Source organism: Microcaecilia unicolor, chromosome 1 (assembly GCF_901765095.1).
Source record: "Microcaecilia unicolor chromosome 1, aMicUni1.1, whole genome shotgun sequence".
Taxonomy (NCBI): Eukaryota; Metazoa; Chordata; class Amphibia; order Gymnophiona; family Siphonopidae; genus Microcaecilia; species Microcaecilia unicolor.
Window position 1 is genome coordinate 507,790,072 of NC_044031.1, and position 14,044 is coordinate 507,804,115.

Consider the following 14,044-nt stretch of genomic DNA (forward strand, 5'->3'; position numbering starts at 1 on the left):
AACACGTCGAAAAGGACGCGCGAGGTCGACTCTCTGGGGCACGAACGGCGTAACACGACCGTACCGAGTGCGGACGAAAGAAGACTGGCCTGCTCGAGCCGGTTTCGGGCGGGAAGACGGCCGCGCATGCGCGGTGCGCATGGGCGCGCGAGGACTAGCAAAGGCCTTTGCTAGTAAACTTTCCGATGGAGGGGCTGCCGAGGACGTCAACCCATCAGTGAGAACAAGCAGCCTGCTTGTCCTCGGAGAATATGTTGTATTAGAGAATAAATAAGTTTTTAAAGCTATCCTGAAAGAATAGAAGACAATCTGCCTACTCTGAAGGGGAAGCTGCTTCCATATTTTCACTCCTCAAAACACAAAAGAATCTTCTAACATATATTTTTGAAGAATATTTTTGCAGATAAATAGCTTCATTTCAATCACTGCTTACTGGAAACAGAAACAAGTGACTCAGGTATATTTAGACGGTGTACAAGCCTTGTAGAATTCAGTCCATATTAAGATTTTAAAAAATGAACATGCTATTTTAAATTCTATCCTTGACTTTACTGGAAGCCAACGCACCCTCTTCAACAAGGAGATGCCTTCTCAAACTTACCTAACTTAAAAATCAACTTCACAGATGTATTTTGCAGTAATTGTACTTTTTTCTGTAATTTAATTAACCCCACAATATAGGGAGTTACAGCTCAGCAATGAACGACGTGATCATAGCTGTCTTAACCTGTCTACAGTAATTCCTAGAATTCTAGACTTATCATCAATCTTTAAAATTTCCCCAGAAAGTAACTTAACTCTTTCTTTGGTAAAGATTTTAAAAAACAACAAATTACCTTTGTTTTTAACGTATTCAACCTCAAGAAATTATTATGGGCCCATAAATCAATCTTTGAAATAATGTTATTCAAGGATATTAGAATGTCTTCAAAGTTATCCAGTGCTGGACATAGCAGAAACATAATATGTAAAACTGTACCCTGCTGTACACTGCCTTGGGTGAATCTTTTCATAAAGGCAGTTAATATATCTCAGTAAAAAATGAACAAATAAAATCCTTAATGATTAAATGAACTAAGTTTAGCATATATAAAAGAGAAAGATTTAAGTAGACATGAACTTACCATTTGTTAATCTATCAAACAAAAAGATATCAAAATTCCAGTTGCCAACTTTTTCCAGCATACACTAAAATAAATAAAAATACATGTCTAAGGACCAGAAGTGATCACCAATATATAATTACTTTTTTTTTCCTGTAAAGCAAAGATACTTACCTGTAGAAGATATTCTTCAAGGACAACAGAACTTATGTTCTCACCACTGGGTAACGCAACCCGCGTGCCCTGTCTGGTTCTTGTAACAAGCATAAAAGAGCTCTGTGGAGCACCAGCAACACTCCACTGTGCATGTACAAGTGCATTCCCTTCTGCTGCGAAAGCACGGTTCCCGGAGTACAATGCTAAACCATAAGAAATAAAAATAGGAGACAATTCCAAGGGGAAGCAGAAGGGTTTGTGAGAATATAAGGCCTGCTGTCCTTGGAGAATACCTGCTACAGGTAAGTATTTTCGCTTTCTCTGGGGACAAGCAGGCCACTATTGTCACAACTAGGGAATCCCTAGAAACCAGGCACACCAAAAACAACCGTAAGTCAATCGGGTCTCACAATGGTGAGGACAGAAGACAGATCAATCTAAGACTATATACAAACTGAGTGAGAGTGCAGCCTGGACCAGAATAAAATGGGCCTAGGAGGGTGGAGTTGAATTCTAGATCCCAAACAGATTACATAAGTACATAAGTATTGCCATACTGAGAAAGACCAAAGGTCCATCAAGCACAGCATCCTGTTTCCAACAGTGCCCATCCAGAACACAAGCACCTGGCAAGATCCCCAAAAAAGTACAACACATTTTATGCTACGCATCTTAGAAATAAGCAGTGGATTTTCCTCAAGCCCATTTTAATAATGATCCATGGACTTTACCTTTAGGAAGCCATCCAAACCTTTTTTAAAACCTGATAAGCTAATTGCTTTTACTACATTCACTGGCAAGTAATTCCAGAGCTAATTACATATTGAGTGAAGAAACATTTTCACCGATTCGTTTTAAATTTACTACTTTGTAGCTTCATTGCATACCCCGTAGTCCTATTTTTGAAAAGAGTAAACAAGCGATTCACGTCTACCCATTTCATTCCACTCATATTTTATAGACCTCTATCATATCTCCCCTCAGCCGCCTTTTCTCTAAGCTGAAGAGCCCTAGCCAATTCAGCCTTTCCTCATAGGGAAGTCGTCCCATCCCCTTTATCATTTTTGTCGCCCTTCTCTGTTCCTTTTCTAATTCCACTATATCTTTTTTGAGATGCGGTGACCAGAATTGAACATAATATTCAATTACTGTCTGTCAAACCGACTGTTGTGTCGGGTAGCCTGCTCAAGGCAGTAGTGCGATGTGAATGTATGGACTGAAGACCACGTGCAGCTTTGCAAATTTCTTCAACTGAGGCTATCGACGCAGCCATGGCTCTGACAATGTAGGCCTTGACATGACCCTCCAGGGTAAGCCCAGCCTGGCCATAAGTGAAAGACATGCAATCTGCCAGACAATTAGGGACTGTGCGCTTCCCAACAGTGAAATTTAGTGTAAGGTGGATCTGCCACTAGGGCCTGAAACTCACTAACCCTGCAAACTAAAGTAACAGTGACCAAAAACAAGACCTTCCAAGTCAATAACTTCAGATGATAGGAATCTAGCGCTTTTGCAAGGATGGGCATGCAGTCAGGAAAAGAATGTTGGCAAGACAATCAACTGGTTCAGATGGAACTCCGACACAACCTTAGGAAGGAACTTAGGGTGCGTGCGGCGAACTACTCTGCCATGATGAAACCTAGTATAAGGTGCACCCAATACTAAGACCGAAGCTCACTGACCCTACAAGCTGAACAGCCACCAAGAAAATGGCCTTCCACATCAAATATTTCAGATGACAGGAATCCAATGGCTTGAAAGGCGCTTTCATCAGCTGGGTGAGGATGACATTGAGGTCCCAAGACACAGGAGGAGGTTAGACAGGGGGCTCTGACAAACGCAAACCTCTTATGAAGCGAACTAGAAGCTGTCCAGAGATGGGCTTACCTCTACACGTTGATAAGCACTAATTGCACTGAGGCGAACCCTTACAGAGTTGGTCTTAAGACCAGACTAGAAGGTATTCAAGCAAGGTCTGTGTAGGGCATGAAATAAGATCTAAGGCCTTGACCTTACACCAGATGGCAAACCTCCTCCATTTAAAAGAGTAATATATCTTGGTTGAACCTTTCCTGGAAGCCAGCAAGACTCGAGAGACACCCTCTGGAAGAGACAAGGATGCAAATTCTAGGCTGTCAACATTCAGGCCATGAGGGCTAGAGAATGGAAGTTGGGATGAAGAAGAGAGTCCTCATTCTGCATGATGAGTGTTGGAAAACATTGCAATCTCCATGGTTCTTCGAAGGATAACTCCAGAAGAATAGGGAACCAGATCTGTCAAGGCCAGTAAGAAGCGACCAGAATCATGGCCCTGTGGTTATTGTTTTGAGTTTCAGCAAAGTCTTCCTCACAAGGGGTATGGGAGGATATGCATACAGAAGTCCTGTCCCCTAATGAAGGAGGAAAGCATCCTACGCTAGTCTGTCGTGGGCCTGGAGCCTGGAACTGTGGGACTTTGTGATTGAAATGAGTGGCAAACAGATTCATCATGGGGCTGCCCCACACTCAGATCTCTCGGGCAACACCCAAGTTGAGAGACCACTCGTGCAGTTGCATGACCCTGCTCAATTTCGGCCAGGCAGTAGTTTTTGCCTGCCAGATACGTGGGCAAAGGAACGTACCACGCTGGACAGCCCAACACCACATTCGAACAGCAACCTGACACACAGGGCATGATCCGGTGCCCTCCAGCTTGTTTGTGTAATACATCGTAACCTGGTTGTCCATTTGAATGAGTACAATTTTGTGAGACAGCCGACCTCTGAAAGCCTTTAGAGCGTTCCAAATCACCCAGAGCTCCAGATCATCTGAGAACTGCTTCCTGGGTGGACCAAGCACTTTGACTGTGAAGCCCATTTACATGAGCTCCCCACCCTAGCCAAGATGCATCCGTCGTCAGCAATTTTTGAGGCTGAGGAATTTGGAATGGAAATCCTAGAGTCAGATTGGATTGAATTGTCCACCACAAGAGAGAGGACACTCAGATGACATCCTCTAAATTCTGAGGCTTGGTACCACTGAGAAGCCAGGGTCCATTGGGAGGTCCTCATAAGAAGACGTGTCATGGGCGTCACACAAACTGTCCAACAACATCAACCACTGCCAAGCTGTGACCTGCTGAGAGAATTGAACCTGAGAAGCCAGTGTGGCTAGGGTGTCCACTCTTGGCCCCGGGAGAAAGGCTCGAACCTTCTGCATATCGAACAGGGCTCCAATGTATTTCAATTGCTTGACAGGGTGAAGATGGTACTTGGGGTAGTTTAAAATGAACCTTAGCAGATCGAGCACCTGAAAAGTCCTTCGCAAAGACTCCCGAGCACTGTCCTCTGACGTGCTCTTCACCAGTCAATTGTCCAGATAAGGGAATACATGGAGTCTACGTAGTGATGCTGCAACTACCGCAGACATCTGGTAAAGACCCTTGGTGCTGACACGAAAAGAGCAATATGTGGTACTGGAAGTGCTGTGTTCCCAGCCGAAATCGTAGATACTTCCTGTGAGCTGGAAGTATCAGGATGCAACTGTAAGCATCCTTTAAGTCCAGAAAGCATAGCCAATCATTTTTCTGAATCATGGGGAGAAGGATGCCCAGGGAAACCATCCTGAACTTTTCTTTGACCAGAAATTTGTTCAGGGCCCTTAGATGTAGAATAGGATGCATCCCTCCTGTCTTCTTTTGACAAGAAAGTATCTGGAATAGAACCTCCGCCCTTCCTCCCTTGGTGGAACGGGCTTCACTGCATGGACCTTCAGAAGGGCTGAATGTTCCTCTGCAAGTACCTGCTTGTGCTGAGAGCTGAAGTACGAAGCTCTTCATTGGCAATTTGGTGGTCTTTGTTGCCAATTCAGGGTGTAACTAAGACAGACTATTTGAAGAACCCACTGGTTGGAGGTTACAAGGAGTCCATTTCATGAAACAAACTTCAGGCTCCCCCCCCCCTCCCGACTGGCAAGTCGTCCGGGACGTCAATTGGTACTATGGCTATGCTCTGCTGGAGCCAGTCAGTAGCTTGTCTATTGCTTCGACTGGGGAGCTACTGAGGCCTTAGGCACAAGCTGATGGGAACGAGCACACTGGGGCTACAACTGCTGAAGCGTCCAAGAAGAGGAAGCATAACTACATCCCTGCAAGTAACAGGCTCCCTTATTCGACTTGCCAAAATACCTCCTAGAGGAGGAGGCAGATGCAGAAGGTGTCCGATGGGAGATAGAAGAGATGGTATCAGTGTGTTTCTTGATTTGGTCAGCAACCTTCTTAACCTTCTCTCCAAAAAGGTTATCCTCCCCAGCATGGGGCATCCGCCAAACTCTCCTCAAAAACCTTCTGCTGCTTAGCCAATTGGCAAAGCGATTCAGCATGCTCCGAAGAGACAGTCCGCCACTCCTCGTGAAGAGCTGGTATGATTGAATATGTGATATGAGCATAAAGGCCTGGAACATCTTACGCCGAAAAGAGTCCAAGGTTTTATCTTCTCTGCGCGTGGGTGCCGAAGCAGATTCTCAAACTCTTGGCCATTTTGAGGGTGGATTCAACCATGAGGGAATGATGAGGTAACTGAGGCTTATCAATCCCAGGGGTACTCTGAATCCAGTACATGGTGTCTATCTTTTTAAGAAGTACTGGGACAGACAGAGGGGACTCCCAATTCCACATGAGAACATCCTGCAAGATCTTGTGAAACAGGACCGTCACAGCCTCTCTAGGAGGGGATTCGTAGTCAAGGACCTCGAGCATCTTAGCCTTGGGCTTGTCCTCCACTTTTAAAGGAAATGGAATGGCAGCTGCCATTTCCTTGACAAAAGAGGGGAAGGAAAGGCTCTCTTGGGGAAGACTTTCTCCTTTCCTGTGGAGGGGAGAGGTCAGATGGTATCCCATAAGATTCCTCCTCCGAGAAGTATCAAGGGTCATCCATAAGCACTCCTCATCGGAGTCAGCCAAGACCTCCTATGAAGAAGTCTGAGACCGAGCATGCCTCGACCTAGAATAACCATGTCGTCAAAGGAGTGACAATGTGGGTGGTAGTCGACGGTGGGGCTACATGAGAAACTGGCATCAGAGACCGCACTGCAGGCAGAGGGCCAAATGATGACGCAACGAGAAGCATGGTTGGTGCAAGTGCCTTCGACACCAATATAAAGGCAGCCAGCAACTCAGAGAGTAAGGCCCAGATGGGCTCATCGAGGGCCAACACCGGGAAAGGCTGGGGCGTAGGCTCAGAGAAAGTCTGCAGAACTGGTAGAGATGAGATGGAAGGCTGGTTCTGGCTGCTTGGAGACCTCCACACCGGCACCTCATATGGAGGGGGAGCGGTCCTCCCAGCACCGATGCTTCACAGGTACCAAATCCCTTGGCCCCCCTGGAAGTCCTGGCACCATACGCTGAGGGGGATCAATGCCAATACTTCTTAGCTTTCGCCCGGTCAGTCATCAAGGCTCCTCGGTGCCGACGAGGACGTCAAGTCCTCACATCGCCTCGGGGTTAGGTTCGACACAGGTCACTCCCAAGGGCTCTGCACAGCAGTCAGTGTTGAGACAGGTGGAAACCCATTCAATGTAGAACTGCTCCCAGTGTCAACAGGTCAAGCAGCCATAGTAGCCTCCAATGCAGATGCCTAAGTCGATGCAGATGTCGAGGATTCAAACTGGGCTCCAAACATCTTCTCACATTGAGCCTCTCTGGTCACCTGAGTCCTCATACGAAGATACAGGACACAGCTGGAAGGGCTATGGTCAGGTCCTAAGACACTGAAGCCACCAAGAATGGGTGTCCATACCAGAGATGGTCCGACTGCAGCGCTTAAAGCCACTGGGAACTTTCATAGACATAGAAGAAAGAACTTCCATGGCCAAATGACTCGAAGGTGCCAAAAATGGGGCCAAGCAACAGACAAAAATAACAGAGGGAGAACCTGACTGTAGTCAAGGCTTAAAAGCAGCCTGACGACATGGAAATAATAAGGAAACTTAAAAAAGGGCAAAATTGACTAAAGGGAAGGGGAAGAGAGACCTGAAAATAGAACTAGCTGAAAAAACAGCCAAAAAAGCAGCTGAAAGGCACTCAAGAGCTCTACCGGACCAAGCTGTGAGGAACAAGACAAAAGCATGTCCTGTTCTCACAGCGGTAAAAGAACTAAAGGAACCACACTCTCACGGAAGGTGGGAAGGCACTCACACATGCACAGTGGAATGTGGCTCGCACTCCACAAAGCTGTTTTATGCTTGTTACAAGCACCAGACTGGGCAACACAAGTTGCGTTACCCAGTTGTGACAATAATGCTCTGCTTGTCCTCAGAGAATGATTGCTATCCTATCTGTGTGATACATGGAAAATAGGATACTATACAATCAGCACAATAGCTTATAAGATAAATACCTTCCAACACTTCCATGACAAATAGTCAACTCTTTATTCCCTTACCCTTAATTGTTCTAATTGTCTTATCTAGATTGTAAGCTCTTTGAGCAGGGACTGTCTTTTTGTGTATGGTGAAAACAACAAATCAAGCAGAAGAAATTCAGAAAGACCAGACTGAAACCACAGATAGTAAGAGCACCAATAAAATTTCCTTGGTGCTCTTACTATCTGTGGTTTCAGTCTGGTCTTTCTGGATTTCTTCCGCTTGATTTGTTGTTTTTGTGTTTTTTGTGGGAGTTTTGGACTTTCTTTTGTTGTTCTTTGACATTTTTGTGTATGGTGTACAGCACTGCATATGCCTTGTAGCGCTATAGAAATGATAAATAGTAGTAGTAGTAGCAGAAGTGGTATACGCCATGCAATGGGCATTATAACAAAAGTACACATGGTAAAAGTAATCCAATGCCTTATCAGTTGCTGTTCAAGCAATTTTTTTTCTTTAAGCTGATCCCCTGAAATTGTCTTAAGCTCAACAAGAAACATAGAATACAATCTGATGATTTTATGAGGTGTGGATAACGCTATATGTGACACAGCAAGAGAGTCCAAGAGGTATTTCATTGCCACTGTGAACCTGATTTAGTAGTGGTTCAGCCTAACAAATGTAATAAACAGTAACCCTTTCACTTTCAAGTGATAGAGAATTATTATTACTACTTACTTCTGAAATACAGTACTCTTCTTTAAAGAGTGCAGTTATATCACAGGATTCCTGTGTCTGAGAAACAACAGCGGGTTCTATAAGGAGTGTTGTAAATCCCCCATTCCTGCTTTTGTGCATTCTGGGGTAATTTTCTGCTAAAGACATGACCTCATTCTCATAACTAATGTCACAAGGCATTAATCAGGGAAAGTCATTTCGGGAATTATTCAAACTCATAAACTCACATTAAGATTAACATTTGGGTCTAAGAGAACATTTTAACTTATGGGTGGCTCCAACATCCATTGCTCACTAAGCATTACTCCGCACTGTCATTACAATATAAATTATATCAAAAACTCTTCTATGGCATCACCTTGCAGTTATGTTAAATGCAAAAAAGTTATAATTATTTTCCACTTAGGAAAAGGGTCCCAGTGGGCTTTGTGAATTTTTAATATTCAAACACCTTGTAAGAATTTTCTACTGAAAGAATCACTTTTATTTCTTATAACACAATAAGATCCATAAAGGTCTTTAATTAAGATATTGCCTCTTCATAACTACCATTTCAGTATAAGAATTAGTGTATCCAAACAATATTCTGTATGTATAAAAATGTATCAACAGGATCACAGGGCAAACCACAGAAACCCTCACCTTTGCAATGGTGTTTTCCATTTTTCTAGTAAATGCTATATGCTGAAGTTAGTACCTCCCTCCCATAATCCTTGATGGATTATTAATGCTCTGGCTAATTATACTCTGATCAGTATTTATTAACAGTGACAAAACAAACACTTCCACTAACAGAAACTTCCTTATATCAAGAAAAGATGGCAGTACAAGGGTACAGAAATAATAATAAAATAGTGACCAGAAGTAAATTAAGGCATGCCCATAATCTATCTTGAGCTAAAAGGTAAAGAAAGTAAGAAGCAATCAAATTAAGTATGGCAAACCTTTTAGCTCTCCACCTATGCCAGGACCCATGTAGTTGATTAAATGTTTTTATGATGTGAAAACTGCTCTGGATAACGGTTCTTTTTCCCTAGACATCATTAGTATGAACGCTGTCATGCTAATGCTTTTAATTCAATACATGTTCACAGTAATACTGAATTACACTTAACCATATCCATAAGGACATCAAGAATAATAATTTCCACAATGCTATTACCTTAATTACCATCCAAAAAAGTTAAAGCTTTGTAACTCACTCTCTCACTCATTCAAACGTTAACTATTCCAGATTATGGCAGGATTGAAAAGGATATCAGAAGCTAATTGTTTCTTCCTTCACCATTTCCTTCCTTAATAAAGTTGAAGTGAGTCCTGTATAGACCTCATGATTCAGCCACCTCTATTAACTATTATATCTTATCTTTTCTTAAAGAAATGGGGTTCCTACCACCTACTCTTTCCTCTAATTGCTGTCTAAGTGATATTGTTTTATAATATTGCAATTAACATACTTCTTGTACCTTATTTAGATTTTAATTGTAAACCACCCTGAAGGTCCCCCATCCTAGTGCAGTATATAAAATTTTTAATAAACTTGAGTAGAGGAGTGTGGTAGCCGTGTTAGTCCACTCTTAAGGTTATCAATAGAAATCAAAAAATAAAACATGGAAAGAAAATAAGATACCTTTTTTATTGGACATAACTTAATACATTTTTTGATTAGCTTTCGAAGGTTGCCCTTCTTCCTCAGATCGGAAATAATATTTCCAATCTGACGAAGGGCAACCTTTGAAAGCTAATCAAGAAATGTATTAAGTTATGTCCAATAAAAAAAGGTATCATCTTATTTTCTTTAATAAACTTGGAAACTAATTTCAGAAAAGAAAAAATATATATATTATTTCTGGCAAAAACAATATGGAATCATACCACCATAGCAAACAGTTACTTGACAATTTCTTGGGGCAGCACTCTTACAATCTCTTAAGCTTATACAATTTTGAAATGGAACAGAACATAAAAGTAAACATTTTGCAAACCTTGGCTTGACCGTTATAATCATCATCCAAAATGTATAGGGCATTTTGAGCAGCAATGCCACGGAAGAAACGAGAAGATCTCAGATAGCGCTGGAAGCTTAGTAACCTTCTTATGTTTCTTGCAGATAATGGAACTTCAGATTCTGACTGTGCTGGAAAACACAAAATGAGGAAAGAAAAAACCCAGTCATCTCAGCTCTATAAAAATATATTGGAAACATGAGGTATTTTATAAAGTAAAGCCTTTGTCTTTGCTGAAAATCTGTTTATGATTAAATTTGACCCATATCCTCATTCATGGAAATAATCTAGTGAACTTGATAAACCAAATGCCTGACCATCAAGCTACTAAATTTGGCTTTGTCCATATGACACTGGTATTCCCCCAGATTCTATATAGTGCAACTTGTGTGTGCAATTCAGCTCATATTCTGTATTGCATGCACATCTTAATAATCTTTAACTGGCTTTAATAAGAATTTACGAACACAACCTGCTAAGCATATTCTACAAAGTGATGCATATAAATTCTAATGCATGCTGCCAAAAAGGGGAAATGGCCAGGGGCGTGGAATGGGCTGATCATGAGAGTTTCAAATATTATGGGCGCTATTATAGAATACACCTGCTCCACACCTAATTTACTCATCAGTATCTGCACCAAGTTTTACTTGACAAATTCCTGACTAGATTTAGTGGCACAGATGGGCCCTAGGTGTACTCTCTAAACCATGCCTGAAGTTTTGTCAGCACAGATTTTTACGGCGCCATATACAGAATCGAATCTAGCCCATTATATCTACCATGCACCACTGGACTTGCTGATTCACAGCTGATTGTACAACTTTGCTTAATCAACTACTAGACCAACCTGAATAAGACCACCAAATAGTTTATTCTACTATATTTCATCAGAGAATAAAAACTGCTGATAAAAATTGCCTTCTCTCTGATGACGAACAGCTACAATGCCCCAGATTTAGGGTGGTCTTCACTATTACTACTATTTTTCATTTTTATAGTGCTACTAAATGTACACAGCTCTTTAAACATACATGTACAAGATCATAAGTTCTGGTGAGCAGAGATAGCGCAGAAACTTACCTGTAGCAGGTATTCAACGAGGACAGAAGGCCTCTTATATTCTCTCAATTGGGTAACAAGATCCCACATTGCCCAGTCTGGAGCTTGTAACAAGCTAAAAAACAGAGCTTTGTGGAGCATGAGAGAGCTGCTCCCACTGCACATGTGCAAGTGCCTTCCTAAGTGCCGCAAGAGCGTGGTTACCACCATTAGATACTACAGCATAAAAAAGAAAAAAAATAAGAGAACTCCAACAGGAGGCAGATGGGTTTGTGAGAATATAAGGACTGCAGTCCTTGGAGAATACCTGCAACAGGAAGTATCTTCGCTTTCTCAGAGAACAAGCAAGACATTAATTCTCACAATTGGGTTATCCCTAGCATCCAGGCTCACCAAAAACAACGAACATGGGTTAACTGGGTCTCACAATGACAAGGACATATATTTTTTTTTTGTTACATTTGTACCCCGCGCTTTCCCACTCATGGCAGGCTCAATGCGGCTTACATGGGGCAATGGAGGGTTAAGTGACTTGCCCAGAGTCACAAGGAGCTGCCTGTGCCTGAAGTGGGAATCGAACTCAGTTCCTCAGTTCCCCAGGACCAAAGTCCACCACCCTAACCACTAGGCCACTCCTCCACATAACTGAGATTAACCTGAAACTACATACAACCTGAGTGAGAGTGCAGCCTGGAACAGAGTAAAACAGGCCTAGGAGGATGGAGTTGGATTCTAGACACCAAATAGATTCTGCAACACTGTCTGCCCAAACCAACTATCACATCGGGTATCCTGCTCAAGGCAGTACTGAGATGTGAATGTGTGGACAGAAGACCACATCATAGACTTGCAAATTTCTTCAATTGAGACTGACCACAAGTAGGTTACTGATGCAGCCACGGCTCTGACATTCTGAGCTGTGACATGACCCTCCAGGGTCAGCCCACCCTGGGAATAAGTGAAGGAAGTGCAATTTGCTAGCAAATTTGAGATGGTGTGTTTCCCGATGGCTAACCTCATCCTGTTGGGAGCAAAAGAAACCAAATTTGGCAGACTTTCTGTGGGGGCATAGTCCGCTCCATGTAGTACACCAGTGCTCGCTTGCAGTCCAAGGTGTGCAAGGTGCTTTCGCCAGAATGGGCAAGAGGTCGGAGAAAGAATATTGGCAAGACAATCGACTGGTTCAGATGGAACTCCGACACAACCTTAGGCAGGAACTTAGGGTGTGTGTGGAGAACTATTCCATTGTGATTAAACTTAGTATAAGGTGCATCCAGTACTAGAGCCTGAAGCTCATTGACCCTACAAGCTGAAGTAACAGCCACCAAGAAAATGACCTTCCAGGTCAAATACTTCAGATGGCAGGAATTCAGTGGCTCGAAAGGAGCTTTCATCAGCTAGGTGAGAATGAAGTTGATGTCCAATAACACAGGTGGAGGTTTGACAGGGGGGTTTGACAAAAGCAAACCTCACATGACGTGAACAACTAGAGGCTGTCCAGAGATGGGCTTACCCTCTACACATTGATGATAAGCATTAATTGCACCGAGATGAACCCTAATGGAGTTGGTCTTAAGACCAAACTTGGGAAGATGCAGAAGGTATTCAAGCAGGGTTTATGTAGGACAAGAAAGAGGATCTAGGGCCCTGTCATCACACAACAAATGTCCTCCATTAGAAAGAATAACTCCTCTTGGTGCAATATAAATTCAAATCTAGTGTCCCAAACACTCATCAGTAGGATACTCTTATTGAATCATGACTTGTCCACAATCAATGTTTGTCATATCCAAAGCTGCTATTACAGTGTTAATTCACATACATATAGCTTTTTTCTAAAGGGGATCATCAGAGTATCCTGCCACACACACCATATGGGAACTGAATCCCTTTATGATAATGGTGTGGCGCAAATCATCATAGATCCGCTTAATATATTTTGGGTTTTTTTAATTCTTAATTGTATCTTTAGCCTTCATACTTCTAAAGCCAACAGTGGAATTGAAAGTAGCACTTAACTGCTACTACTTATTTCTATAGCGCTACTAGACGTATGCAGCGCTGTACACTTGAACATGAAGAGACAGTCCCTGCTCGACAGAACTTACAATCTAATTAGGACAGACAAACAGGACAAACAAGAGATAAGGGAATATTAAGGTGAGGATGATAAAATAAGGGTTCTGAACAAGTGAATAAGGGTTAGGAGTTAAAAGCAGCATCAAAAAGGTGGGCTTTTAGCTTAGATTTGAAGACGGCCAGAGATGGAGCTTGACATACCGGCTCAGGAAGTCTATTCCAGGCATATGGTGCAGCAAGATAAAAGGAACGGAGTCTGGAGTTAGCGGTGGAGGAGAAGGGTGCAGATAAGAGATTTACCCAGTGAACGGAGTTCCCAGGGAGGAATGTAGGGAGAGATGAGAATGGAGAGGTACTGAAGAGCTGCAGAGTGTATGCACTTATAGGTCAATAAGAGGAGTTTGAACTGTATGCGGAAACGGATAGGAAGCCAGTGAAGTGACTTGAGGAGAGGGCTAATATGAGCATAACGACCCTGGCGGAATATTAGCCGTGCAGCAGAATTTTGAACAGATTGGAGAGAGATGGCTAAGTGGGAGACCTGTGAGAAGCAATTTGCAA

General features: G+C 42.7%; 1 protein-coding gene and 1 long non-coding RNA gene across 2 annotated transcripts in view; one reads left to right on the top strand and one right to left on the bottom strand.

The window, feature by feature from the left end:
* Window positions 1–14,044, bottom strand: part of PDE7A (phosphodiesterase 7A) — a 333,862-nt gene that overhangs the window by 135,386 nt on the left and 184,432 nt on the right. The window contains exons 4-5 of the mRNA XM_030215118.1: window positions 10,322–10,473; window positions 1,121–1,188 (exon numbers count right to left, since the gene is read on the bottom strand). Coding sequence (XP_030070978.1) covers window positions 1,121–1,188; window positions 10,322–10,473 — 220 coding nt within the window. The remainder of the gene's footprint in view (window positions 1–1,120; window positions 1,189–10,321; window positions 10,474–14,044) is intronic.
* Window positions 1–14,044, top strand: part of LOC115477962 — a 91,613-nt gene that overhangs the window by 19,830 nt on the left and 57,739 nt on the right. The window contains exon 2 of the long non-coding RNA XR_003943406.1: window positions 10,447–10,545. This is a non-coding gene — a long non-coding RNA (uncharacterized LOC115477962). The remainder of the gene's footprint in view (window positions 1–10,446; window positions 10,546–14,044) is intronic.